At 42.4% G+C, this 26,148-nt stretch overlaps 1 protein-coding gene across 1 annotated transcript in view; it reads left to right on the forward strand.

The window, feature by feature from the left end:
• Positions 1-24,495, forward strand: part of CERS5 (ceramide synthase 5) — a gene marked incomplete at both ends in the record, with an annotated part of 43,005 nt that extends 18,510 nt beyond the window's left edge. The window contains 9 exons of the mRNA XM_080705669.1: positions 4,053-4,158; positions 4,744-4,874; positions 5,505-5,562; positions 9,389-9,439; positions 12,436-12,528; positions 15,948-16,076; positions 16,177-16,283; positions 17,262-17,418; positions 24,346-24,495. Of these exons, the coding sequence (XP_080561795.1) occupies positions 4,053-4,158; positions 4,744-4,874; positions 5,505-5,562; positions 9,389-9,439; positions 12,436-12,528; positions 15,948-16,076; positions 16,177-16,283; positions 17,262-17,418; positions 24,346-24,495 (982 nt within the window). The remainder of the gene's footprint in view (positions 1-4,052; positions 4,159-4,743; positions 4,875-5,504; positions 5,563-9,388; positions 9,440-12,435; positions 12,529-15,947; positions 16,077-16,176; positions 16,284-17,261; positions 17,419-24,345) is intronic.
• Between the last annotated feature and the right edge of the window lie 1,653 nt (positions 24,496-26,148).

Below are 26,148 nucleotides of genomic sequence, written 5' to 3' on the forward strand. Positions count from 1 at the left end.
AATTGGGACTGTTAGCAACTCTGTGTTTTTTGTTTTTAACCAGATTCTCATGAAGTTGCTGAGGCTGGCCTCAAACTTGTAATCCTCCTGTCTCAGTCCTGGGACTACAGGTATGAGCCAGCTCACCCAGCTTGTCCCACCATGACTAGCTGCATCTTTGCTTTTATAGACTCTTCACCTAAAACCGGTTTTGATATAGCTTTTCCAAGAGCTGTTGCAAAGAAATCCATGACTGAGGGGAAATGCTAAATCTTTCTTGAAAAACCAAGGAATAAGTCCTCAGTTTTCAAATATCTCAACTTTTGAAATTACTTAAAACCAGCTGGGCATGGTGGTGCACGTTGTAATCCCAGCATTTGGGAGGTTAAGACAGGAGAATTGCAGTCCTTGGACAGCCTCAGCTACTTAGTGAGGACCTTTGCAACTCAGTGAGACCCTGTTTCAAAATAAAGAATAAAAAATAGGGCGGGGGTATAGTTCAGAGGTAGAATGCCCCTGGGTTGCAACCCCAGTACCGCAACAAACAAACAAAAACACTAATATTCTGTTGGAGCATACCATGCTTAGCATGTGTGAGGCCCTGGGTTCAAGCCTAGCACCAACAAATCAACCACCAAGAAAAAACAAAAGAGACCTCGCACCCGCACCCCAGCCCGTTGTGGGGAACAAATTTAGGGCTTTACACATGCTAAGGACATGCTCTATCACTGAGCTGCACCCCAGCTCTATTACTGTTTATTAAGCACTTCCCTTAAGCCAGGGTCTTTCATACATTATCTCATTGAATACTTTTAAGATTCTTACGAATCTAAATTATGTAGTGTATAATTATACTTAATTGTGAAGCATACTAGAGCTTCTCACATTTTTTTGGTTTTGTTTGTTTGTTTTTGGTGGTGCTGGGGGTGGAACCCAGAGGCTTTCTACCTCCTGGCTATACTCCCAGAACTTTTTTATATTTTATTTGGAAACGGGGTCTCACTAAGTTGCTGAAAGCCTCACTAAGTAGCTGAGGCTGGCTTCGAACCCGTGCAATCCTCCTGTCTCCAGCCTCCCAAGCGTGGGGATTACAAGCGTGTGTCACCACTCCCGGCGAGCTTCTCACATTTTAATGGAAATATGAATCACTTGAGGATATTGTTTAAAAAATGCAGAGTCAGATTTTGCTGGTCTGGGATGGGGCTCAAGATTCTCCATTTTTGTGTGGTTGGTTGGTTTTTGTGGTACTGGGGATTGAACCCAGGAGCATTCTACCTCCCATTTACACCCCCAACACTGTATTTTATTCTGGAGAGTCAGGTGTGGTAGTGCAAGCTTGTAATCCCAGCATTTGGGAGGCTTAGACAGAAGAATCCAGGCTCACAGCGAGCTTCAGCTACTTAGGCTCTTTGCAACTCAGACCCTGTTTCAAAATAAAGAATAAAAAATAGGGCTAGGCATGTAGCTCAGAGGTAGAATGCTCCTGAGTTCCATCCCCAATACCACCAAAAAAAAATTTGGAACAGGGTCTAAGTTACTGAAGACCTTGCTAAGTTGCTGAGGTTGGCCTTGAATCTATGATCCTCCTGTCTCAGCATCCTAAGTATTGAGATCACAGGCATGCACCACCATGCTGGGCTAAGATTCTACATTTGAAAAGCTTCCAGGAGCCAGGCTTGGTGGTACACACATGTAATCCCAGCACTTGGGAGGCTGAGACAGGAGGATTGCACAGGTTCGAAACCAGCCTCAGCTACTTAGGCTCTCAGCAACTTAGTGAGACCCTGTTTCCAAATAAAATATAAAATAGGTCTGGGAGTGTGGCCTGGTGGTAGAAAGCCCCTAGGTTCCATTTCCAATACTACAAAAAAAGAAGGAAGGAAGGAGAGGAAGAAAGAGAGAGAGAGAGAGAGAGAGAGAGAGAGAGAGAGAGAGAGGGGAAGGAGGAAGAGAAAGAAGCTTCCAGGAACCATACATAGTGGCACATACTTGTAATCCCAGTGTTTGGGAGGCTAAGACAGGAGGATCACAGGTTCACAGCCAGCCTCAGCAACTTAACAAGGCCCTCCACAAACTTAATGAAACCCTGTTTCCAAATAAAGAATTAAAAAAAAAAAAATCAGAGCCAGGTGTGGTGGCGCACTAATCCCAGCATTTGGGAGGCTGAGACAGGATGATCACAGTTCAAGGACAGCCTCAGCTACTACTTAGTGAGGCCCTTCACAACTCAGTGAGACCCTGTTTCAAAATAAAGAATAAAAAATAGGGCTGGGGGTGTGGCTTGGAGGTGAATCTCCTTGGGTTCTATCCCCAGTACCACAAAAATAAAAAATAAAAAGTCAGCTGAGGGTATATCTTCGAAGTAGAATGCCCCTGGGTTCAATCCCTAGCACCCCCCCCCCAAAAAAAGATGGAGACCTATTTTATATTTTATTTGGAAACAGGATCTCACTAAGTTGCTGAGAGTCTCACTAAGTAGCTGAGGCTGGCTTTGAACCTGTGCAATTCTCCTGTCTTGGCCTCCCATGCGCAGGGATTACAAGCGTGTGCGGCTCCCCTGTCCTATTTTTTTTTTTTTTTTTTGGTAGTACTGTGGGTGGAACCCAGGGGCTTTTCTACCTCAATCTATACTCCCAGACCTATTTTATATATGTATGTATGTATGTTTGTATGTATGTATGTGTACACACACACACACACACACACACACACACACACACACACACATATATGGTGGTACTGGGGATGGAACCCTACTACCTCTGGGCTACACTCCTAGACCTATTTTTATATTTTTATTTGGAAACAGGGTCTCTTAAGCCAGCAAGGCTGGCTTCGAACCTGCGCGATCCTCCTGTCTCTGCCTCCCAAGCACGGGGATTACAAGTGTGTGCCACCACGCCCGGCTCTGACCTATTTTATACTTTATTTGGAAATAGGGTCACACTAAGTTGCTGAGAGCCTAACTAAGTAGCTGAGACTGGCTTCAAACCTGTGCAATCCTCCTGTCTCAGCCTCCCAAGCGCTGAGATTATAAGCATGGGCCATCACTCCTGGCTTTATTTATTTATTTATTTATTTATTTATTTATTTATGGTGCTGGGGATGGAACCCAGGAGCTTTCTACCTCTGGGCTATACCACCAGACCAATTTTATACTTTATTTGGAAACAGGGTCTCAGTAGGTTGCTGAGAACCTCACTAAGTAGCTGAGGCTGGCTTCAAACATGTGCGATCCTCCTGTCTCAGCCTCCCAAGCACTGGGATTACAAGCATGCGCCACTAGCCTGCCTTCGGCTTTATTTTTTATTTTGAAACAGGGTCTCACTAAGTTGTAAGTAGCTAAGGCTGGCCATGAACCCGGATCCTCCTGTCTCAGCCTCCCAAATGCTGGGATTACAAGTGTACGCCTCTATGTCCAGCTCCGTTATGGCTTTTGTTTTTTGATGTACTAGGGCTGGAACCCAGGGGCATTCTACCTCTGAGCTACACCCCTAGCCCTACTTTTTTTTTTTTTTTTTAATTTTGAAACAAGGTGTCACTCAGTTGCAAAGGGACTCACTGAGTAGCTGAGGCTGTCTGTGAAACATGATTTTCCTGTCTCAGCCCCCCAAATGCTGGGATTACAAGGGTGTGCCACCATGCCCAGCGCCAGTCTGTTTTTTTTGGGGGGGAGGATTTTTTTTTTTTTGCGGGTCTGGGGATGGAACCCAGGGGCATTTGACCTCCAAGCTACACCCCCTGCCCAATTTTTTATTCTTTATTTTGAAACCGGGTCTCACTGAGTTGCAGAGGGCCTCACTAAGTAGCTGAGGCTGACCGTGAACCGCGATCCTCCGGTCTCAGCCTCCCAAATGCTGGGATTACAAGCGTGTGCCACCTCGCCCGGCTTCCAGTATGTTTTAAACAGGTTTATTCTCAAGTAAGTTAATGGCAGAATCCAGGGCCATATAAAGTTCTGTCTTCCAAACTTCCTTTTCCCCTTTTCCCTCTCATCTGTCCACTAATCAACATCCTTCTTTCATGCTCAGGAAACCATACTTAGAATTGGTCTTTGGGTTTCTCCCATACAGGTTTATTGCCAAGCCCTGTGCACTTCATGTTGGCATCGAGGATAGTGGTCCTGATCAAGCCCAGCCCAATGCCATCCTTGAAAAAGTATTTATTTCTATTACCAAGGTAAGTGAACCAAGGAACAAGAAAATTCACATGGAGCGTTGCTTTAGAGAATGGGAAAGATAGAATGTAAGAGAGGATCAGAATAGGATAGGATGATCTTTCACATTTGAGTATCTATATAAGGAGAACTTCAACTCCTTGGGGAAATACCTTTCGGCCAGGATCCTAAAAGGAGCCAAATTTACATACCTTTTGAGTTTTAGGCCAAGCAGCCACCTCCTCCTCTTTTAACCTAGAGACACACTATTCTTGTTTTTATTTCTCCTTGCTCCACCTCTGGCTTTGTCTAGCTGCATAATCAAGATGGAGATGATTCTGGTAGTCTTTGCAGTTTAGGTTTTTAATACTCTTTTTTACTCAGCTTGAGCTAAAAAGAGAAGACAAATAAGGGAGTGTATAGGTGAACAGTAAGGGTCCTTGATGTGTGAGGTATGATTTTTTTTTTTTACTAAAAAATGAAACCTGGAAAGATCAACACCACTTGAGTCACTCTGGTTATCACACCTATGCCACTCAGCTAATCAGAGGGATTTGATGGGGGCTTGATGAGAAAGGAATATTCTGACTTTGATCATACATCTGCAGTATCCTGATGAGAAAAGGCTGGAGGGCCTGTCAAAGCAACTGGACTGGGATGTCCGAAAAATCCAGTGCTGGTTTCGCCATCGGAGGAATCAGGAGAAACCCCCAACGCTCACTAAATTCTGTGAAAGCATGTAGGTATGCAGAGGGAGGAAGGGAATGAGGATAGCAGTTGTGGATGTGGAAGGCTAACTCAATCTTAAGTAGACTAGAACTGGAAAATGGTTACCATTAGTTTCTTGGACATACTTACCACCTACTAAGGTATGGTTCTTTTTCCTTCCCCTTTTCCAGACTGTGAATGAATTTCTGTAACTACACTTATGAAGGTAGATATACATACCCATGTATATTTTGATAAATATGGTACATTTTATCTAGGTTGACATTTTCATGGAAAGTATGCCTTTTCTGGAAAGTACTATACTGAAATTCACTGCATATTTTACTAATTATCCTCTAAAAACAGCAGATAGTAAATCACTGTCATGTGATGAAAAATATTAGGCACTATCATGAGGGAATTTGATTTAGAAGAAAAGTTGATTAAAGCCATTACATACTTGTAAAAATCTATTTTAAACCAAGGCTAGGAGATGGCTCTTTTGGATTTCTAGATAACAGTAATTGTCCCTGTTCTAAGAACATATCCTATTTCTCAACAGTAATGATAGTATCCCCAAAACTACTATTTTGATTTCCATAGCATCAAAGATTTTGTTTTGAGTGGATATTTTTCTAACCTCTACTCTTTGCCTACTCAGGTGGAGATTCACTTTTTATTTGTGTGTATTCTGCTATGGAATTAGATTTCTGTGGTTGGTGAGTCTAAATTTTCTCTCTTCATCTGATTAGGTTCTAATGATTTCTAGATCAGTGAAGATAAGCTTTTATTTTTCCCTGAGTTTTCCCCTGTGATGCCCATGACTCCTGATTGTCTGTTTGTTTGTTGAAGTACTGGAGATTGAATCCAGAGGCATTCTACCTCTGAGCTACACTCCCAGCCTAATTTTTTTTTAATTTTTTATTTTGAAACAGGGTCTCACTGAGTTGTGGGGAAGAGTCTTGCTAAGTAACTAAGCTGACTGTGAACTTGCCTCCTGTCTCAGCTTCCCAAACACTGGGATTACAAGTGTGGGCCACCACGCCCAGTTTGTTACTACTATTTATATGCCAATAGATTATATTCTGTGTGTAGCCGGGTGTGGTGGCACACGCTTGTAATCCTAGCATTCAGGAGGCTGAGACCAGAGGAGGATCACGGTTCGTGGACAACCTCAGCTACTTAGTGAGGCCCTCTGCAATTTAGTGAGACCCAGTTTCAAAATAATTAATAAAAAATAGGGCAGGAGGTGTAGCTTGGAGGTCAAATGCCCCCCCTAGGTTCCATCCCCAGACCCACAAAAAAAAAAAAAAAAAAAAAAAGATTATACTCTGTGTGAAATTCAGCTGTACTAACCTCATAACCCTACTGTTTCTCCCCTAAATGCTAATAATGCTAATAATAAAAATAGTGCAGAACCTGGTGGCACACGCTTGTAATCCAATCCCAGCATTTGGGAGGCTGAGACAGGAAGATCATGGTTTATGGACAGCCTTAGCCACTTTAGTGAGGCCCTCTGCAACTCAGTGAGACCCAAAAAAATAAAGAATAGCCAGGCATGGTGGCACACGCTGTAATTCCAGTACTTGGGAGGCTGAGACAAGAGGATCCGGGTTTGCAACCAGCCTAGGCCCTCCGCAGCTTAGTGAGACCCTGTTTCAAAATAAAGCATAAAATTGGGCAGTGGATGTCCCTGGGTTCAATCCCCAGTACTGGGAAAAAAAAAAATATTAATCAGTGCTTTACAAAGTACTTAACAAAAATCCTGTTCTTAGCAGGAGATATGTAATCTATAACTTTTTTTTTTTTTTTTTTTTTTGGTGAAACTGGGAATTGAATCCAGGGGCATTCTCTCTGAGCTACATCCCCAGCACTCTTTCTTATTCTTTATTTTGAAACAAGATCTCACTAAGTTGTGGAGGGCCTTACCAAGTAGTTGAGGCTGGCTGCGAACCTATGATCCTCCTGTTTCAGCCTCCCATTTACTGGGATTATAAACATGCACCACCACACCTGGCTTCAATAACTCTTTAATAGTGAAGAAGGAAGATAAATATTATTCCTGATTTTCAATTAGTTGTCAGAGAATTATTTCAGGCTTTTTGTTTCCTGATTACATGCTTTTTTCCTTGTACCACACTATTTTTCCCCCTAAATGATGTAATTTGGTCTTCAAAGTAGACAAAACAAAAATTGGCAGGACTAAAGGAAAAGAATAGACAAATACACAGAGCTGGAGATTTCACTACTCTTTCAGTAATTGATTCACTAGACAAAAAAAACCCACTGAGCATATAAAAGATATGAACAATCTGATCACAGAATTTCACTTATTGACATTATTGGAACAATGCACCAACAGCTAAAGAATACATGTAATTTTCAAGTACACATGAAATATCAGCTAAGATAGATCATATGCTAAGTCACAGAGTAAGTCTCAGTGAATTTCAAAATATTGAAATGACCATAATGGAGTTAAATTAAAAGTAAACAGTAAAGCCAGGGGTGGTGGTGCACGCTTATAATCCCAGCATTTGGGAGGCTGAGACAGGAGGATTGTGGTTTGCAGACAACCTCAGCTACTTAATGAGTTACCCTTTGCAACTCAGTGAGACCCTGTTTCAAAATAAAGAATAAAAGCCAGGCATGGTGGCGCATGCTTGTAATCCCCATGCTTGGGAGGTGGAGACAGGAGGATCGTGCAGGTTTGAAGCCAGCCGTGCTGGCTTAAGAGACCCTGTTTCCAAATTTTAAAAAGTATAAAAATATGTCTGGGAGTGTAGCCCGGAGGTAGAAGGGTTTCCAGAAACCCTAGTACCACCAAAATAATAATAATAATAATAATTAATAATAATAATAGTAATTTAAAAATAAAGAATAAAAATAAGGCTAGGGGTGTAGCTTAGAGGTAGAATGTCCCTGGGTTCCAAACATCCCCAGAACTGCAAAAAAAAAAAAAAAAAACAAATAGTAAACCAAGCATGATGGCACACAACTGTAATCCCAGTACTTGGGAGACTGAGACAGGTGGGATCATAGGATCAAAACCAGCCTCCTCAACGTAGTGAGCCCCTCAGCAATTTAAGAAGACCCTGTTTCCAAATTAAAAATAAAATAGGGCTGGAGATATAGTTTAGAGGTAAAATACTGGGGTTCAATCCCCAGTACCACACACAAGAAAAGGGAAGAGTAATTAAATACATAGAAGATAGTTGGAAGTTAAATAACTTCTAAACAATCCATGGATCAAGTATCACAAGAGAAATGAGAAAAATTTCCCAGGCATGGCACTGCATTCCTATAATCCCAGCTACTCAGGAGGCTGAGGCAGGAGGATCACAAATTCAAGGCCAGCCCTAGCAACTTTTCAAGATCCTCTTTCTAAATATTAAGGGCTAGAGATATAGCTCAGTGGTAGAGTTTGCCCAGGGTTTCTGTAGTAAGGCCCTGAGTTTGATCCTTGGCACCTCACATGCACAAAATCCAAACAGAAATGAAACAGAAACAGAAAATGAAATAAATATCTTTAAGCAAACATTGGATAAAAATTATAAACTCCTGGGAGGAAGAAAATATGAATTATCAGTATGGGGTAGAGGTTATCTTTAGAGTATGAAGACACTGAAAAGACAGTGTTCTGAACAATTTAATGATAATATATTCAATAGCATACATGAAATGGACAAACTCCTTAAAACTTACAACTGTATCTTCACTAGATTTTTACTTTTGACTTGAACCTAACATAGAGATCTCACTCTTGGTTATTTAGTGGGATGATTGTCTTCCTTTCTCCTTGTTCATATATCACAGGTAGTGATGTTTTCTAAACCTATCCTAAAATTATTCCTGCTCTTATTTATGGTTTTTGTTTTTGTTTGCAGTACTAGGAATTGAACCCAGAGGCATTCTATCCACGAGCTACACCCCCAGCCCTTCTTTTTTTTGTGTGTGTGGTACTGGGGGTGGAACCCAGAGGCTTTCTACCTCTGGGCTATACTCTCAGACCTATTTTATATTTTTATTTGGAAACAGGGTCTCACTCAGTTGCTGAGAGCCTCACTAAGTAGCTGAGGCTGGCTTTGAACCTGTGCGATCCTCCTGTCTTAGCCTCCCAAGCACAGGGATTGTGTGGGTCAATATGCCTAGCTTTCCCCGGCCCTATTTTTTATTCTTTATTTTGAAACAAGGTTTCACTAAATTGTGGAGAGCCTCACTAAGTAGCTGAGCTGGCTGGGAACCTGCAGTCCTCCTGTCTCAGCCTCCCAAGTACTGAGATTACAAGCATGTGCCACTATGCCTGGCTAGCTCTTATTTACCTAAAGCATAGTTTTTCTATTTATAATACTTCTTTATTATAGAAGAAAAATGTAGTCACTTACTGATCCTTCAGGGATCCCTGAAGTTTGTCAAGGAGGATTCTTTCTTCTCTGCTATCTTTCTTTTGCCTCTAACCCAGAGAGAAAGAGATTATACAGGGCAGGTCTTGAAACAAATGAGGAGAGTCCAGAAGCCTAACCTGGATGATCTGTTTTTTCTTAGTCACCTTGGTTCTGGGACACTCGACAGTGCTGGCATAACTATCCATACCAGGTAGGTAGGACCTGAGCAGTTTCAAGATGGGCCTTGTGTGTGTGAGAGGGTGGATGAGAATGCATTGTCAGTCCAGGACAGGTAGCACATTTCCTTGATATTTCTGAGGGGGTAGGGACTGAGTCCCTTTGAGTCATGTATTCAAGGTATCTAATTCTGGAGCCCTCTATAATTGCACGCGCGTGCGTGTGTGGTGTGTGTGTGTGTGTGTGTTGCTGGGTATAGAACCCAGAGGCTTTCTACCTTCGGGCTATACTCTCAGACCTATTTCTTTTCTTTTTTTTTTTTTTTTTTTTTTTTTTGTGTGTGTGTGTGTGTGTGTGTGTGTGTGTGTGTGTGTGTGTGGTACTGGGGGTGGAACCCAGGGGCTTTTCTACCTCCGGACTATATTCCCAGACCTTTTTTTTATACTTTATTTGGAAACAGGGTCTCACCAAGTTGCTGAGAGCCTCACTAAGTAGCTGAGGCTGGCTTTGAACCTGTATGAGCCTCCTGTCTCAGCCTCCCAAGCGCTGGGATTCCAAACATGCTCCACCACACCCAGCACTCAGACCTATTTTCTATTTTATTTGGAAACAAAGTCTCACTAAGTTGCTGAGAGCCTCACTAAGTAGCTGGGGCTGGCTTCAAACCTGCCCGATCCTCCTGTCTCAGCCTCCCAAGTACTGGGATTACAAGCGTGCGCTACCATGCCTGGCTAAAATTCAGCTTTTTATTCTAGAATCCCCATTATATTTACCTAATTGGATGAGAAAGAAAACAGTTTGTTGAAACTTTGTAAAGTTCTTTCTGGACCAGGTGTTCTTTTAGTATTGAGAACTACTTAGAATCCCCTTAAGAACATCTTAAGAAGCTGGGCACAGTGGCACACATCTATAATCCCAGTTACTTGGGAAGCTGAGGCAGGAGGATTGAAGGTTCAGAGTCATCCTCTGCAATTTTGAGGCTTTCAGGAATTTAGGGAGACCCTGTTTCAAAATAAAAAATAAAATAGGGCTGGGAGTATATCCCAGTTTAGAAGGCCTCTGGGTTCCAACACCAGTGCCAAAAACAGAACATCTTCAAAACTGGGTGTGGTGGCTCACATCTGTAATCCCAAGTCTTGGAAACTGAGACAGGAAGATTGAAGGTTCACAGCCAGCCTCGGCAAATTAGTGAGGCCCTCTGCAACCTAGCAAGACCCTGTTTTTCAAAATAAAATAGGGCTGGAGGTATAGTCCCCTCCCTAAAAAAAAGGCACCTTGAGCCAGTCATGGTGCACATACTTGTAATCACAGTACTTGGCTGGCTGAGATATGAGGATCGAAGGTTCAAGGCCAACCTCTGCAACTTTGCTAGACTCTACAAAAAATGAAAAGGAGCCAGTCATGGAGGCGCATACTTTTAATCCTAGTACTTGGGAGGCTGAGACAGGAAGGTCACAGGCTTGTAGCTAGCTACTTGGTGAGACCCTCCACAACTTAGTGAGACCCTTTTTCAAAAAAATAAAAAGAAAAAGATTAATGGGACTGGGGGTATAGCTCAGAGATAGAATGCCCCTGGAATCAACCCCCAGTATGACAAGCAGAAAAAAAGAAAAAAGTAATGGGGGTGCAGCTGAGTGGTAGGGTGCCCTTGGGTTCAATTTCTCAGTACCACCACCCAAAAAAAAGCATGTTGGTTCTAATCTATACTAGAAAAATATTGGGGAAATTCTAAAGGAAGAGAAGAAGGAAAGGGCAGAGTGTGTGTGTAATGTATACACACACACACACATATATATACACACACACACGTTTTATATTTATACATTTTCATATCTGTGTGTGTGTGTGTGTGTGTGTGTGTGTGTGTGTGTGTGTGTGTGTGTGTTGCTGGGGATTGAACCCAGGGGCATTCTACCTCCAAGCTACTCCCAGTAGGATTTTTTTTTTTCCAGTACTGAGGATGAGACCCAGGGACATTCTACTTTCAAGCTACACCCTAGTACTATTTTATATTCTTTACTTTTAAACAAGGTCTCACTGAGTTGCAGAGGTCCTCATTAAGTAGCTGAGGATGTCCACAAACTGCCATCCTGTTTCAGCCTCCCAAATGCTGGGATTGCAAGCGTGCACCACCATGCCTCGCTCTTTCTTTCTTTCTTCCTTCCTGGGATGGAACGCAGGGGCATTTGACCTCTGGGCTACACCCCCTGCCCTGTTTTTTATTCTTTAATTTGAAACAGGGTCTCACTAAGTTACGGAGTGCCTCACTAAGTAACTGAGGCTGACGGCAAACCACGATCCTCCAGTCTCAGCCTCCCAAATGCTGGGATTACAAGAGTGCGCTGCCATGCCTGGCTTTATTCTTTATTTTGAAACAGGATCTTACTAAATTGCAGAGGGCCTAAATAGCCAATGCTGGCCCCAAACCTGCAATCCTCCTGTCTCAACCTCCCAAATACTGTGATTACAAGCCAGCACCACCACACCCAACGAGGGTTGAGTATATTTAATACCAGAAAGAACACTAATTACCAGAATTCTAAGTAACTGATTTGATTATGTAATAGTATAAATTAACCTCATGTCATCTCTTAACATATGAGCTAAAGAGGATATGTAAATGGTCAGAGATAAGAGATTTAAATCTCTGTATCAGCCATTGTGGTGGCATACACTTGTAATCATAGTAGCTGAGGCTGGCAGGTTTGAGGCCAGCCTCAGCTACTTAATGAGGCCCTCTGCAATTTAGTGAGACACTGTTTCAAAATAAAGAATAAAAAATAGAGCTGGGGGTTGTAGCTTGTAGGTAAAATGCCCCTGGGTAGGGTTCATTCCCCCATACTGGGAAAAAAATCATCTCCATACCAATCCAAAGACTTTTAGCATTTGCCAATCTTGGATCTTGGGAAACAATGAAGAAGAAAAATGTCAAATAATTTGGGGTATTGATCTCCAAGACAGAGAAAGTTGCAGAGATAAGAATGCACTTTTGACTAACTAGTATTCTAACTACTACTTTCTCTCTTCCAGCCTCTCTCAAGAGAGCTTTATTACTACTATATCATGGAGTTGGCCTTCTATTGGTCACTTATGTTTTCTCAATTTATAGACATTAAAAGAAAGGTAAGGATATTGGCTCCCTCAACTCCTTTCTAGCTGCTACCATTACTGCCATTGTGATGGATTCTCTTCCCTGGTTGAGATTGAAGAGAAAAAAAAAGAGGGGGCAAGTAGGTATGATAGAACTATTAGCTCTTTGTAATGTTCCCAGAAATGAGAGTTAACTAATGATATATTTAAGATGTTCAGGGTAGCCCATGATGAAAACAGTTAACCAACTAAAGTGCATACTCTTTTCCTTATTTTTCTTTCACTTTTTTACAAGTCTAAATCTCAGGAAATTAGTCAGAACTTGGGGATATGAAGGCCTGATTCAAAAAAGTCTCATCATGCATGGTGGCACATGCTTGTAATCCCAGTACTTGGGAGGCTGAGACAGGAGGATGACAAGTCATGGCAAGCCTCAGGTACTTAGTGAAACCCTCTGCACTTAGATCCTGTTTCAAAATAAAGTATAACAAGCTAGGTGTGGTGGCACATGCTTGTAATCCCAGCATTCAGAAGGCTGAGACAGGAGGACTGTGGTTCTCAGACAGCCTCAGCTACTTAGAGAGATCCTTTGCAGCTCAGTGAGATCCTGTTTCAAAATAAAGAATAAAAAATAGAGCTGGGGATGTAACTCAGAGGCACAATACCCCAGGGTTCAGTCCCCAGTACTGAAGAAAAAAGAAAAAAGTCTCCAAAAATGCTGGATTTGGTTTTTTCAACATTAGGGATGCTTTGTTTTCTCTCTTCAGTTACTACCTTACTCAAAGAATGTCAACTGGAAAGGGTTTTATATGATTAAGTTAATTTTTTTTCCTGCTATTGTTTAGGAAACAAAGATTCAGAAAAGAAAGCTAAAAGCCAGGCATAGTGACTCATGCCTGTAATCTCAGCCACTTGGGATGGGAAACTAAGGCAAGAGAATCCTAAATTCAAGGCTAGCTTTAACAATTTATTGAGACTCTGACTCAAAATTAAAAGGACTTGGGAGCTGGGCATGGTGGCACATGCTTCTAATCCTAGTACTTGGGAAACTGAGCCAGGAGGATCACACAGGTTCAGAGCCAGCCTCAGCTACTTAGTGACTCTCAGCAACTTAGTGAAACCCTGTTTCTAAATAAAATATAAAATAGGTCAGGGGTGTAGCCCGGAGGTAGAAGGCCCCTGGGTTCTATCTCCAGTACCATTAAAAAAAAAAAAAAAAGGACTTGGTAGTGATGAAACATCCCTGGATTTAGTCTTCAATACCAGAAGGGGGGAAAAAAAAAAAAAACATATGAGCCAGGAGTGGTAGCATATGCCTATAATCCTAGTACTTGGGAGGCTGAGACAGGAGGATCACAGGTTTGAGGCCAGCCTCAGCAACTTAATGAGACTCTTAGCAACCTCATGAGAACCTGTTTCAAAACAAAACCAAAAAATTTGGCAAAGGACTGGGAGTGTTGTTTAGAGGTAGAATGCCCTTGGGTTCAATCCTGAATACCAAAAAAAAAAAAAAAAAACCAAAAAACCTAAAATAAAAAGGGATGGGGATGTAACTGAAAGGTAGAATACTCCATGGGTTCAGTCCTCATTTCCACCCCCTGAAGAAAAAGAATAGTGTGTATTTCAAATTTAAATGAAAAATCTGTGTTCTCTACAAAGATATAACAGTATTAACGATGTCCTAGTTTGTGAGTTGGGTGATGGGTTCACAAATTAACAGTCTGCTTTGTCTTAAAATATATATGTATAAGCCAGGCCGTGTGGTGGTCCACATTTGTTATCCTAGTACTCGGGAGGCTGAGACAGGAGGATCACAGGTGTGAAACCAGCCTCAGCAAAATAGGTCTAGGGAGCCGGGCGTGGTGGCGCACGCTTGTAATCCCAGCATTTGGGAGGCAGAGACTGGAGGATCGCAGTTCGCGGACAGCTTCAGCTACTTAATGAGGCCCTCCACAACTTAGTGAGACCCTGTTTCAAAATAAAGAATAAAAAAATAGGGCAAGGGGTGTAGCTCAGAGGTTAAACCAGACCCACAATAAATAAGTAAGTAAATAAATAAATAAATAAATAAATAAATAAATAAATAAATTTAGGGGTGTAGGCTGTAGGTAGAAGGCCCCTGGGTTCCATCCACAGTACAACAAACAGAAATAAATAAAACATATATATATAGCCAAGTACAGTGGCGCATGCTTATAATTTCAGTAATTGGGAGGCTGAGACAGGAGGATCTCAGATTCTAAGCCAGCTTCAGCAATTTAGGGGGGATCTCAGCAACCTAGTAAGACACTGTTTCCAAATAAGAAATACACCTCTGGGTTCAATCCCCAATACAAACAAAACTAAACTAAAACCAATAATATATAAGTATATTTTAAACTTTTTATATGTCACTTAATAAAATTTAATAAGGGACCTAGGAGAATGAAAAATACTGGAATTGAGTATCAAGTTTTTCTCCATGTGTGGGATTGATTGAGACTAACCTAGATTGTTAGTGTTGTCTAACATAAAAATTTGAAATATAAGCCAGGCGTGGTGGAGCACGTTTGTAATTCCAGCATTTGGGAGGCTGAGGCAGAAGAATTGCACAGGTTCAAAGCCAGCCTCGGCTACTTAGTGAGGCCCTTTGCAACTCAATGAGACCCTGTTTCAAAATAAAGAATAAAAAAAAAAAATAGGGCTGGAGGTTTAGCTCAGAGGTAGAATGCCCCTGGGTTCTATTCCCAGTACCACACACAAAAAAAGTTGAAATATCTATGTGTTTCAAAACAAAATAGACTGTATACTTGTGAACCCATCGCCCAACTTAGAGCTAGAACATCATGATATACCAGTGTATTTGTGCAGAGAGCACAGACTTTCCATCCTTGTTTTCTCTGAAATTCACTTGTCTTCCCCCTTTTCTATCCCCCAATGTGCTGAGAAGTATTTACTATATAAGTTTAATAATTCAAGTACGTAAAGATTTTCCCAGGTCTAACCTTGGTATATGAACCAAAGAGAAAAATCAAGCCTTAAATCTGAAAGCAGGAAGTGCTTGCAGAAAGATGGCTTCTTTAGCTAATAAGTGTTTCTCTAAAACTTTTTGGAAGTGTCCAGCTTTGTCCCTCAAGGAATTTCTCTTTTATGTTAGGTCCCTTTGGTTGAAATGGGACAGCAGGAAATTATTAGGAATATCGAAGGCTTTGTGCGTCCCACTGCCATCAGGAAATTACTCCCAAGTGTCAGTTTATAACTCATGCTCTTCTGTGCTTCAAGCTGTATTGTAGATTGCTCAGTCAGTGATAGAGTATGGGGTAAAATGTTAGGCTGCTCCCTTAAGGAGACTCTAAGCAGAATGAAACATATAAGGGATGGGATAATATCCTAAGAATAAAGTGGGCATTGGGTTGGCTACCATTTCTGTAGCCTTGCTGTTACCGGCCTGTTCTATCTCCATCCCTTCCTAGGACTTCCTCATCATGTTTGTGCATCACTTGGCCACCATTGGGCTGATAACCTTCTCCTACATCAACAACATGGTTCGAGTGGGAACTCTGGTCCTGTGTCTGCATGATGCCTCAGACTTCTTGCTAGAAGTAAGAATCTAATTCTTTTTTCCTCATCTTTTTTTTTTTTTTCCTTTATGTGTGAGAATGGACTTTCCCCATAACCCAATTCTTACTTTTCTTTGTCCAGGCTGCCAAGCTGGCCAATTATGCCAAGTATCAGCGGCTCTGTGACACATTGTTTGTGATCTTCAGTGCTGTTTTTATGGTCACTAGGCTAGGAATCTATCCGTTATGGTAAGTGCTTGTGGAGCTGTGGTAGGTATGTTGTATGTAATGATACCTTTTGCCAATCCCATTTTCTATTCTCTTATTCTCCACTTCCTAATAGAACAATAAGAACCATATTACCCCTTTTCCTTGTCTATGGACTCTCATGGGACCCCAGCTGCCTTATATAATATTTCTAATGAGGTTATCCAGATTCAGAATATACAAGTCATTTGGCTATGGCTTTCTTTACCATTTCTGTGTAACTGTTTTCTTTCTCTTCTTTTTTCTTTTTTTGCTGGTCTAGGGATGAAACCTGGGGCATTTGACCTCTGAGTTATATCCCCTATTTTTTTATTCTTTGTTTTGAAAGAGGGTCTCGCTAAGTTGTGAAGGGCCTAAGTAGCTGAGGCTGTCTGTGAACCACAGTCCTCCAGTCTCAGTCTCCCAAATGCTGGGATTACAAGCGTGCGCCACCACACCCGGCTACAGTTTTCATTTTATATTTAAGTAATCTTTGCCTTCATTTGCACTGATTACAGAAATTTCAGGCTCTTGCTTGTGTTCCTACTCTGTACCCTCTTCACCATTGTAACACATGTGTACATTTCACTATGATACAAAGTCAGTGACTGACTGTGGGTTAATTTTCCTTAATGTGAGAGAATCAACTATCTACTGCCCTATGTGCCTGAGGATCTAAATAATTCCTATGATCCTAGTCTGACTGTTATCCCAATTTTGTGAAATTCTGTGCATTTGAAGTGATTAATAGTGTAATATATTTTTTCAGTCCTAAGATGTACAGTTCTTCCGGTCCCTAGAGATAGAAAATACCATAAGTTCCTCCCTTCTTTTCTCACTATGAATGAGTATCCTTTGTATTTTAACTAATATAAGGTATAAAGAAGAAACACATAGGGTTATACATCCCAAGGAACTCAATTTCATCCCTATCTGCCTAGCTTAAACTCTTGCACCTGACTCTTGGCTTCCTTCTTCTAGGATTCTGAATACGACTCTCTTTGAGAGTTGGGAAATGATCGGGCCCTATCCTTCTTGGTGGTTCTTCAACGGCCTTCTCCTGATCCTACAGGTTCTGCATGTCATCTGGTCCTACCTAATTGCACGAATTGCTTTCAAAGCCTTGATCCGGGGAAAGGTGAGGATGAAGTATGGCTCACAGGCCATGTGGGAAGATGGGTATCACTCATCAGATCTTCTCTATCCAGTCTGGTGAGCTCCAGCTCCACAACCAGGCCAAGTAAAATGCCTAGGGCTCCAAAGTTTTTGTTTTGACTATGAGTGCTTAGCCTTTTAAGATATGACTTAGATGTGAAAGGAATGATCTGGTACTTCTTCCCAAACCTCAAGAATGGCCATTATTAAATGAGTGGGGTAGGCCGGATGTAGTGGTGCACACTTGTAATCCCTGCACTTGGGAGGTGGAGACAGGAGGATCATGCAGGTTCGAAGCCAGCCTTGCTGGCTTAAGAGACCCTGTTTCCAAATAAAAGTATAAAATAGGTCTGGGAGTATAGCCTGGAGTAGAAGAGTTTCCAGGAACCCCAGTACCACCAAAACAACAACAAAAAAATTGAGTGGTGTTAAGAGTTTTGAGATGGCCTCAACCATTTTACCCCTTACCTACCTACTTCAGTGGACTTTATATATATATAATTTTTATTTTTTATTTATTTATTTATTTTTTTTTTGCAAGGGAACCTTCGCTCTTTTTAAAGAAAAGTATACAGCCAGGCGTGGTGGCGCACTCTTGTAATCCCCGCAGACAGGAGGATCACACGGGTTTGAAGCCAGCCACGCTGGCTTAAGAGACTCTCTTTCCAAATAAAAAGTATAAAATAGGTCTGGGAGTGTAGTCCGGAGGTAGAAGGGTTTCCAGGAACCCCAGTACCACCAAAAAAAAAAGACAATTATACAGAGAGTCACAGTGTATAACCTCTGTAAGGGCAGATTGTTGGGCTGCTTAAGAGTGGTATGGTAGTTGAGAAGCACCCAGAGGCTCGGCCTGGTGGCATACGCCTATAATCCCAGTACTTGCAAGAGACAGCTTGAGACAGGAAGATCACAGGTATTGAGGACAGCCTCAGCAAGTAGTGAGACTCATCATCCTAGCAAGACCCATTTCAAACTAAGAAATAAAATAGGGCTGAGGGTGTAATTCAAAGGTAAAATACCTTTGGGTTCAATCCCTAGTACCACAGGGGGAAAAAAAAAAAAAACAAGTGGCCCAGGATGACCAGGCTATGATATTCACAATGTGGTTTATATGAGGAAATAAGTACCTGCCTCACCTCACTGCTGGGCAAGGATTTTAAGTGAACAGGTGTTCGTTGTTTCCAGTACTCATCTATCTTAGCTGAGAACCCCAAAGCACAAAAAAGATGGCTTTCTCACTCCACCCCACCCCTGTACTGTGGGTTGAACCCAAGGCCTTATGCATGTTAGGCAAGCCCTGCAAAGTATCATTTAATGATAAAACTCATAATTGAATTTTGCAAGTTCTGAAGAAGTCAGAATGTGATTAACCAAAAATCCTTCAGTAATAGAGAATACTAGGGTGTGGGAGGGGGTTGGCTAGAGGAGGTGTTGATTGTAAGACAGATGGGATGTAACCTAGGTATTCATGATCTCTTGTGTCATTGGTCTTTAGGTTGTGATTAGTTTTAGAACTTACTCAGTGTCCCTGTGCATCTTGCTATAGCAGGACATCTTTCTCCCCTACTTTTCTTTCCTGACCAGGTGGCCTACCCAGGAAGGATTAGACCCAGACTCTATACTCTCCACTCTTTTCTCACCTCCTTCCTTTTTCCTATGCCTGGTGGGAGCTGGACAGTTTCATCTCTTGCATGTAAGTGTATCTGTGCTTCTAGCATTCCAGGAAGCATGTCTATCCCAATATATTTTCCTACTGTGCTTTCTGCTCCCCTGTGTTTGTCTTGAAGCATGTTCTCCCTCTCTCTCCTGACCTTGTGGGGCCATTGCATGCTAGAGCTGAAATTGCCAAATTGAGGCAAAAGATAAATCTACTCTTTTCTCTCTCCTTCCTCTTTCTTCTTTCCTTCCTTCATTCCCTTCCTCCCTTCCTTCCCTCCTCTCCCTCCCTTCTTTCCTTTTTATTTATTTTGCTTTTTAAGCCTCCATTTACCATAAATCTGGAGCTGGGCACGGTGGCACATGTTTATAATCTCAGTACTTGGGAGGCTGAGACAGGAGGATTGCACAAGTTCGAAGCCAGCCTCAGCTACTTAGGCTCTCAGCAACATAGTGAGACCCTGTTTGCAAATAAAATATAAAAATAGGTCTGGAAGTGTAGCCCAGAGGTAGAAAGCCCCTGGGTTCCATCCCCAGTAACACACACACACCAAAAAAAAAAGGGGGTGGGGGAGAAACCTGAAATCTGGAAAACATTCTGCCCTCTGGTGGAAATTTCCTAAAGATCAGGTAGTCATCTGGGTTCAGAGATCAACAGCCACAACAAACTGTAGAATCAGAACTAGTCCAAAGGAAATATCCAATTCCTTGGCAAGAGCAATTGTGGCTTTGCTCCTTTCCACTTTTTCTCTTTTCTTTTTTCTTTTTGTGGGTCTGGGAATGGAACCCAGGGGCATTCAACCTCCAAGCTATACCACCTGCCCTATTTCTTATTTTTTATTTTGAAACAGTCTCACTGAGTTGTGGAGAGCCCTCACTATGTAGCTGAGGCTGTCTGTAAACCTGTGATCCTCTGGTCTCAGCCTCCTGAATGCTGGGATTACAAGCGTGCACCACCACGCCCAGGTTGTTTTTGTTTTTGTATGTGTGTGGTACTGGGGATTGAACCCAGGGACATTCTATCTCTAAGTTACACCTCCAGCCCTTTTTAATTTTCTATTTTGAAATAGGGTCTTAGCTGGGCATGGTGGCACACTTGTAATCCCAATACCAGGGAGGCTGAGACCAGAGGATAGAAGGTTCACAGCCAGCCTGAGCAACTTATTGAGACCCTGTTTCAAAATAATAAAATAGCACTGGGGTATAGCTCAGAGGTAGAATGCCCGCAAGTTAAATCCCCAGCACCACACACAAAGGGGAAAGGAGTTTTGCTAAATTCCCATGTGTTGGCCTTGAACCTCTGATTCTCCTGTCTCAGCCTCCCAAGTACTGGGATTACAGGCATGTGCCACCACACCTGACTTTTCAACACACATTTATTATCCTTTGGTCTAGCAGTCACTGGGTTTCTCTACTTTTATGGTCTGTGGTAGAGAATTTGAAATACTTTGCTTATTATGCAGGGTAATTTTTGTTTGTTTTGTAGTACTGGCGATGGAACCCAGGGTTATTCTGCCTCCGAGCTATACCCCCAGCCCCTATTTTTTATTCTTTACTTTGAAACAAGGTCTCACTAAGTTGCAGAGGGCCTTCACTAAGTAGCTGAGGCTTTCTGAAAACTGCGATCCTCCTGTCTCAGCCTCCCAAGTACCAGGATTACAAGCGTGCGGCACCACACCTGGCTCAGTACACATGATAGTTTATTGTTGTTTTGTGGTGCTGAAGATGGAACCCAGGAGTATTCTACTTTCAAGCTACACTCCCAACCCTATTTTATTTTTTATTTGAAAATAGAGTCTCACAAAGTTAGTGAAACTCATTGAGTTGTTGAGGCTGGCTTCAAATGGCAGTCCACCTGTCTTAACCTCCCAGGTACTGGGATTACAAAGTATGTATCACCACACCCAACTTGCAAAATAGTTTAGATTTGAAAACACTGCTCTGATCTAAGCTTGTCATTTGAAAATATAAAACAGAAAAGCTCAGGGTAAAAAGTAAAGATTCACAGATGGTGGCATGATTAGAACAGATACTTTTCTCACTGATTACCAATTTATTCTTGTTTTTAGCATATTTTGTTTCTCATGTATGCCAAAGTTTCACAAGCAAAGTAATTCTGCAATTGGAAAAGGAAAGAAAATTAGGAAATGATGTCATAAGATAGTGATACTTAAGCCCATGAATAGTAGAAGTACTAAAAAAAGGTCTATTATGGATCCGCTTTGGCCATAAAGCAAAACTCAAAAGATAGAGCTGGGCATGGTGATGCACGCTTGTAATCTCAGTACTTGGGCGGCTGAGACAGGAGGACTGCAGATTCACAGCCAGCCTTGGCTACTTAGAGAGGCCCTTTGCAACTTAGTGAGACCCTGTTTTAAATAAAGACTAGAAAATAGGGCTGGGGGTGTAGCTTGGAGGTAGAATGCCTCTGGGTTCCATCTCCAGTACAAAAAAAAAAAAAAAAAACCTCTCAAAGATAGGAGTAATAATGACGAGCTTGGCGTGGTGGCGCACGCTTGAATTCCAGAGTTTAGGAGGCTGAGACTGGAGAATCACAGTTCACGGACAGCCTCAGCTACTGCTTATTGAGGCCCTTTGCAACTCAGTAAGACCCTGCTTCAAAATAAAAAACAGAGCTAGGGGTGTAGCTTGGAGGTAGAATGCCCCTGGTGCCCCTGGGTTCCATCCCCAGTACCACACACACAAAAAAAAGAACAATGACAAGCCAGGTGTAGTGGTACACACCTATAATCCCAGTATTTGGGAGACTGAGATGGGGGTCACAGACCAGCATCCAGAAACTTAGAAAAAACTTGTTTCAAAATAGAAGAAGCTTGGCATGGTGGTGCATGCTTGTAATCCCAGTACTTGGGAGGCTGAGACAGGAGGATCACGGGTTTGTGGCCAGCCTCAGCTAAAACTTAGTGAGGCTCTCTGCAACTTAGACCCAGTTTCAAATTAAAAAAAAAAAAAAAGAAGAAGAATAAAATAGGACTAGGGCCAGGGGTGGTGGCACACACTTATAATCCCAGCATTTGGGAGGCTGAAATAAGATCACGGTTTGTGGCTAGCCTCAGCTACTTAGTGAGGTCCTCTGTAACTCAGTAAGACCCTGTTTCAAAAATAAATAGGCCAAGCTTGGTGGCACATGCTTGTAATCCCCACGCTTGGGAGGCAGAGACAGGAGGATTGCACAGTTTCGAAGCCAGCCTCGCTGGCTTATGAGACCCTGTTTCCAAATAAAAATATAAAATAGGTCTGGGAGTGTAGCCTGGAGGTAGAAGGGTTTCCAGGAACCCCAGTACCACTAAAAAAATTAAGTAAATAAATAAATAAATAAATAAATAAATAAATAAATAAATAAATAAAAAATAGGGCTGGGGATATAGCTCGGAGGTAGAATACCCCTGGTTTCCATCCTCAGTATCTCAAGAAAAAAAAAATAATACTAGGGGTATAGCTCAGGGATAGAATGCCCCTGGGTTTAATCCCTAATACAACAAAAAAATAATAATCATTACAAAATAAACCAGGTATGGTGGCACATGTTTGTAATCCCAGTACTTGAGAGGCTGAGACAGGAGGATCGCACAGGAGGTTCAAAGCTAGCCTCAGTGGCTTAGTGAGGCTCTCAGAAACTTAGACCCTGTTTCCAAATAAAATATTCATTTATTTATTTTTTTGGTGGTACTGGGGTTCCTGGAAGCCTTTCTACCTCCGGGCTACACTCCCAGACCTATTTTTGCATTTTTATTTGGAAACAGGGTCTCCTAAGCCAGCGCGCACGGCTGGCTTCGAACCTGCGCAATCCTCCTGTCTCTGCCTCCCAAGCGCGGGGATTACAAGCCTGCGCCACCACCCCTGCTCCAAATAAAATATTTTAAAATTAGGTCTGGGGGTGTCACCTGGAGGTACCCTGGGTCACCCTGGATTCCATTTCCAGTATAAATAAATAATTGGGCATGGTGGCACACACCTGTAATCCCAGTAATTGGGAGGCTGAGACAGAAAGATCACAAGTTTTCAGCCAGCCTCAGCCACTTAGGACCTCCACAACTTGGGCCCTGTTTCAAAATAAAAAGTACTATAGGGCTGGGAGTATAGCTCGGAGGTAGAATGCCCCTGGGTTCAATTCCAGTACCAAATGAGTAACAGCCAGGTGTGATGACACACACTTGTAATCCCAGTACTTGGGAGACAGACAAGAGGATCTCAGGATCATGGCCAGCCTCAGCTACTTAGGCCCTTCCCAGTTTAGCTGGACTCTGTTTCAAAATAAAGAATAAAAAGTAGGGGCTGGGCGTGGTGGTACACACTTGTAATCCTAGCTCTTGGGAGGCTGAGACTGGAAGATCACAGTTCGCAGACAGTCTCAGCTACTTAGCGAGGCCCTTCACAACTCAGTGAGACCCTGTTTCAAAAATAAAAACACAAGCCGTGCATGGTGGCTTGTGCTTGTAATCCCAGTACTTGGGAGGCTGAGACAGGAGGATCACAGTCCATGGACAGTCTCAGCTACTTAGTGAGGCCCTCTGCAACTTAGTAAGACCCAGTTTCAAAATAAAGAATAAAAATTAGGACTGGGAGCCGGGTATGGTGGCGCACACTTGTAATCCCAGCTTTTGGGAGGCTGAGACCAGAGGATCGTGGTTTGTGGACAGTCTCAGCTACTTAGTGAGACCATTCCTCAAAATAACAAAAAATAGGGTAGGGATTGTAGCTTGGAGGTCAAATACCTCTGAGTTCCATCCCCAAACCCACACACACACACACACACACAATTAGGACTGGGGGTGTAGCTCAGAGGTAGAATACTCCTGGGTTTCAGCCCCAGTACTGCAAAAAAATAAAATAAAAACACTAAAAAATAGGGCTGGGGGTGTAGCTTGGAGGTAGAATGCTGGGGTTCTACCTCCAAGTACCACAAAAAATAAAATAAAAATTAGGGCTGGGGGTGTAGCTCAGAATGCCCCTGAGTTCGATCCCCAGTAACACAAGAGAGATAGGTAGGTAGATAGGGCTAGGGGCATAGCTCCATGGTAGAATGCCCCTGCGTTCAGTCGCCAGCAACACACACACATACACACACCCCAAACAAAAGAGAAAAACTGAAAGGCAATGTGTGTTCATAATAGTATCCATGAAAATAAGACTGGATTTGTATTAGGGTACCAACTTGGGCTCTATGAGCTTACAGTTCTCTCAAAAAATGTTCTGTCCCCACATTACTGCCCCTGATCTCATTCTCACCCAGGTATCTAAGGATGACCGCAGTGACGTGGAGAGCAGCTCAGAGGAAGAAGATGAGACTACCTACACAAAAAGCCTCTCAGGCAGCAGCCCCAGCAATGGTGCCAACTGGGTGAATGGTCACATGGGAGGCAGCTACCAGGCTAAAGAATAAGGTGATTAACATGGGAAATTTAGCAACATGGACTCGTAGGGCCACTGGCAACCTACTCTTGGGCCTTCCCACGTCTACACTCCTGTGACTAGAGGGACTGCCAGCCACTGAGGAGAATCAAAGAAACAAATATTTTCACTTTTTAAAAAACAAACTCTGCCATTTTGTATTTAATATCTTCCAGGTCCTTTCAGTAATGTTATTTGCTGTGTGTGTATGTTTGTGTGTGTATGTCTGTGCATGTGCATTTGTGCATATGCATGATTTTTGTTGCCTAAGTTGGTGCAAAATTCCGGACTAAGTCCACTAGGCCTTGATGGTCCCTTTAGAACCCACCTCAGTCCCAGGTTTGGCTGCATCTTGAATTATGTTGTGTCCAGACTGTCTCCTTCATGTGGCCATGGCTCTTGAGTCTTGGAATTCCTGGACCGTCTGAATAGAGCAGACAGATTCGACTCCAGGTTTCTGTACAGTTCCTCTTTTAGAGTAGGAATATTTCATATGATCAAGTTGTACAGAAGTAGAGAGTCTTGGATGTATGGCTAGGATTGCTGTGGCCCCTAGTTAGATCCTCTTCCTACCACCAGATAATGACAGGGACATCTACTGATACCCTGCTCTTTACTCAACGGTACACAGGGAGGGCGTGGGAGTGAACTGAGGGCTGGAGGGGGACAACAGCCACTGGGTGTGCTGTTAACGGTTTTATACTATTGTTTACTCTTCTGTGATTAAAGTTCTTCAATCCTCCTCTACAGTCTCAACTTATTTATTTGCAGGTCTGGGGATGGAACCCAGGAGCATTCTACATCTGAGCTACACCCCTTACCCTATTTTTTATTCTTTATTTTGAAACAGGGTCTCACTGCATTGCAGAGGGCCTAAGTAACTGAGGCTATCCACAAACCACGATCCTCTAGTCTCAGCCTCCCAAATGCTGGGATTACAGGTGTGCGATAGAAATACAGAAAATAGAAATGCAGTCCCATGCCAGAGTGGCATGGAGGGGTGACTCGAATGAATACACCCAGTCACTGACTTTCTGAATTCAAAAGTTAAAAATTGCCAGGCATGGTGGTGCACGCTTGTAATCCCCACATTTGGGAGGTGGAGACAGATTTGTGCAGATTCGAAGCCAGCCTCACTGGCTTAGGAGACCCTGTTTCCAAATTAAAAAACAGGTCTGGGACTGCAGCCCAGAGGTAGAAAGGTTTCCAGGAACCCCAGTACCACCAAAAAAAAAAAAAAAAAGTTAAAAATTTTTCTAGGTCTGATTCAAGAAGCCCTATATGCCAAAATTTTTCCTTCTGTGCATGCTAGGTAGAGTCAAATATGTACTTTTCAGGGCTTTGCTTTTTGTGTGTGTGATATTAGATTGAGCCCAGGGGCATTTTATCTCTGAGCTACACCCCCAGCCCTATTTAATTTTTTATAAAAGAGCTGGGGGTGTAGCTCAGAGGTAGAATACCCCATGTAATCCCAGTAATTTGGATATGTGTTTTGGGAGGGTACTAGGGATGGAACCCAAGGAATTCCTACCTCCAAACTATACCCCCAACCCTTTTTATTCTTTTAAATTGTTTTTTAGCAGTACTAGGGTTGGAACTCAGGGGCATTCTACCTCCGAGCTATGCCCCAGCCCTATTTTTTATT

The sequence above is a fragment of the Muscardinus avellanarius genome, assembly GCF_963383645.1.
Source record: "Muscardinus avellanarius genome assembly, chromosome: 11".
Lineage (NCBI taxonomy): Eukaryota > Metazoa > Chordata > Mammalia > Rodentia > Gliridae > Muscardinus > Muscardinus avellanarius.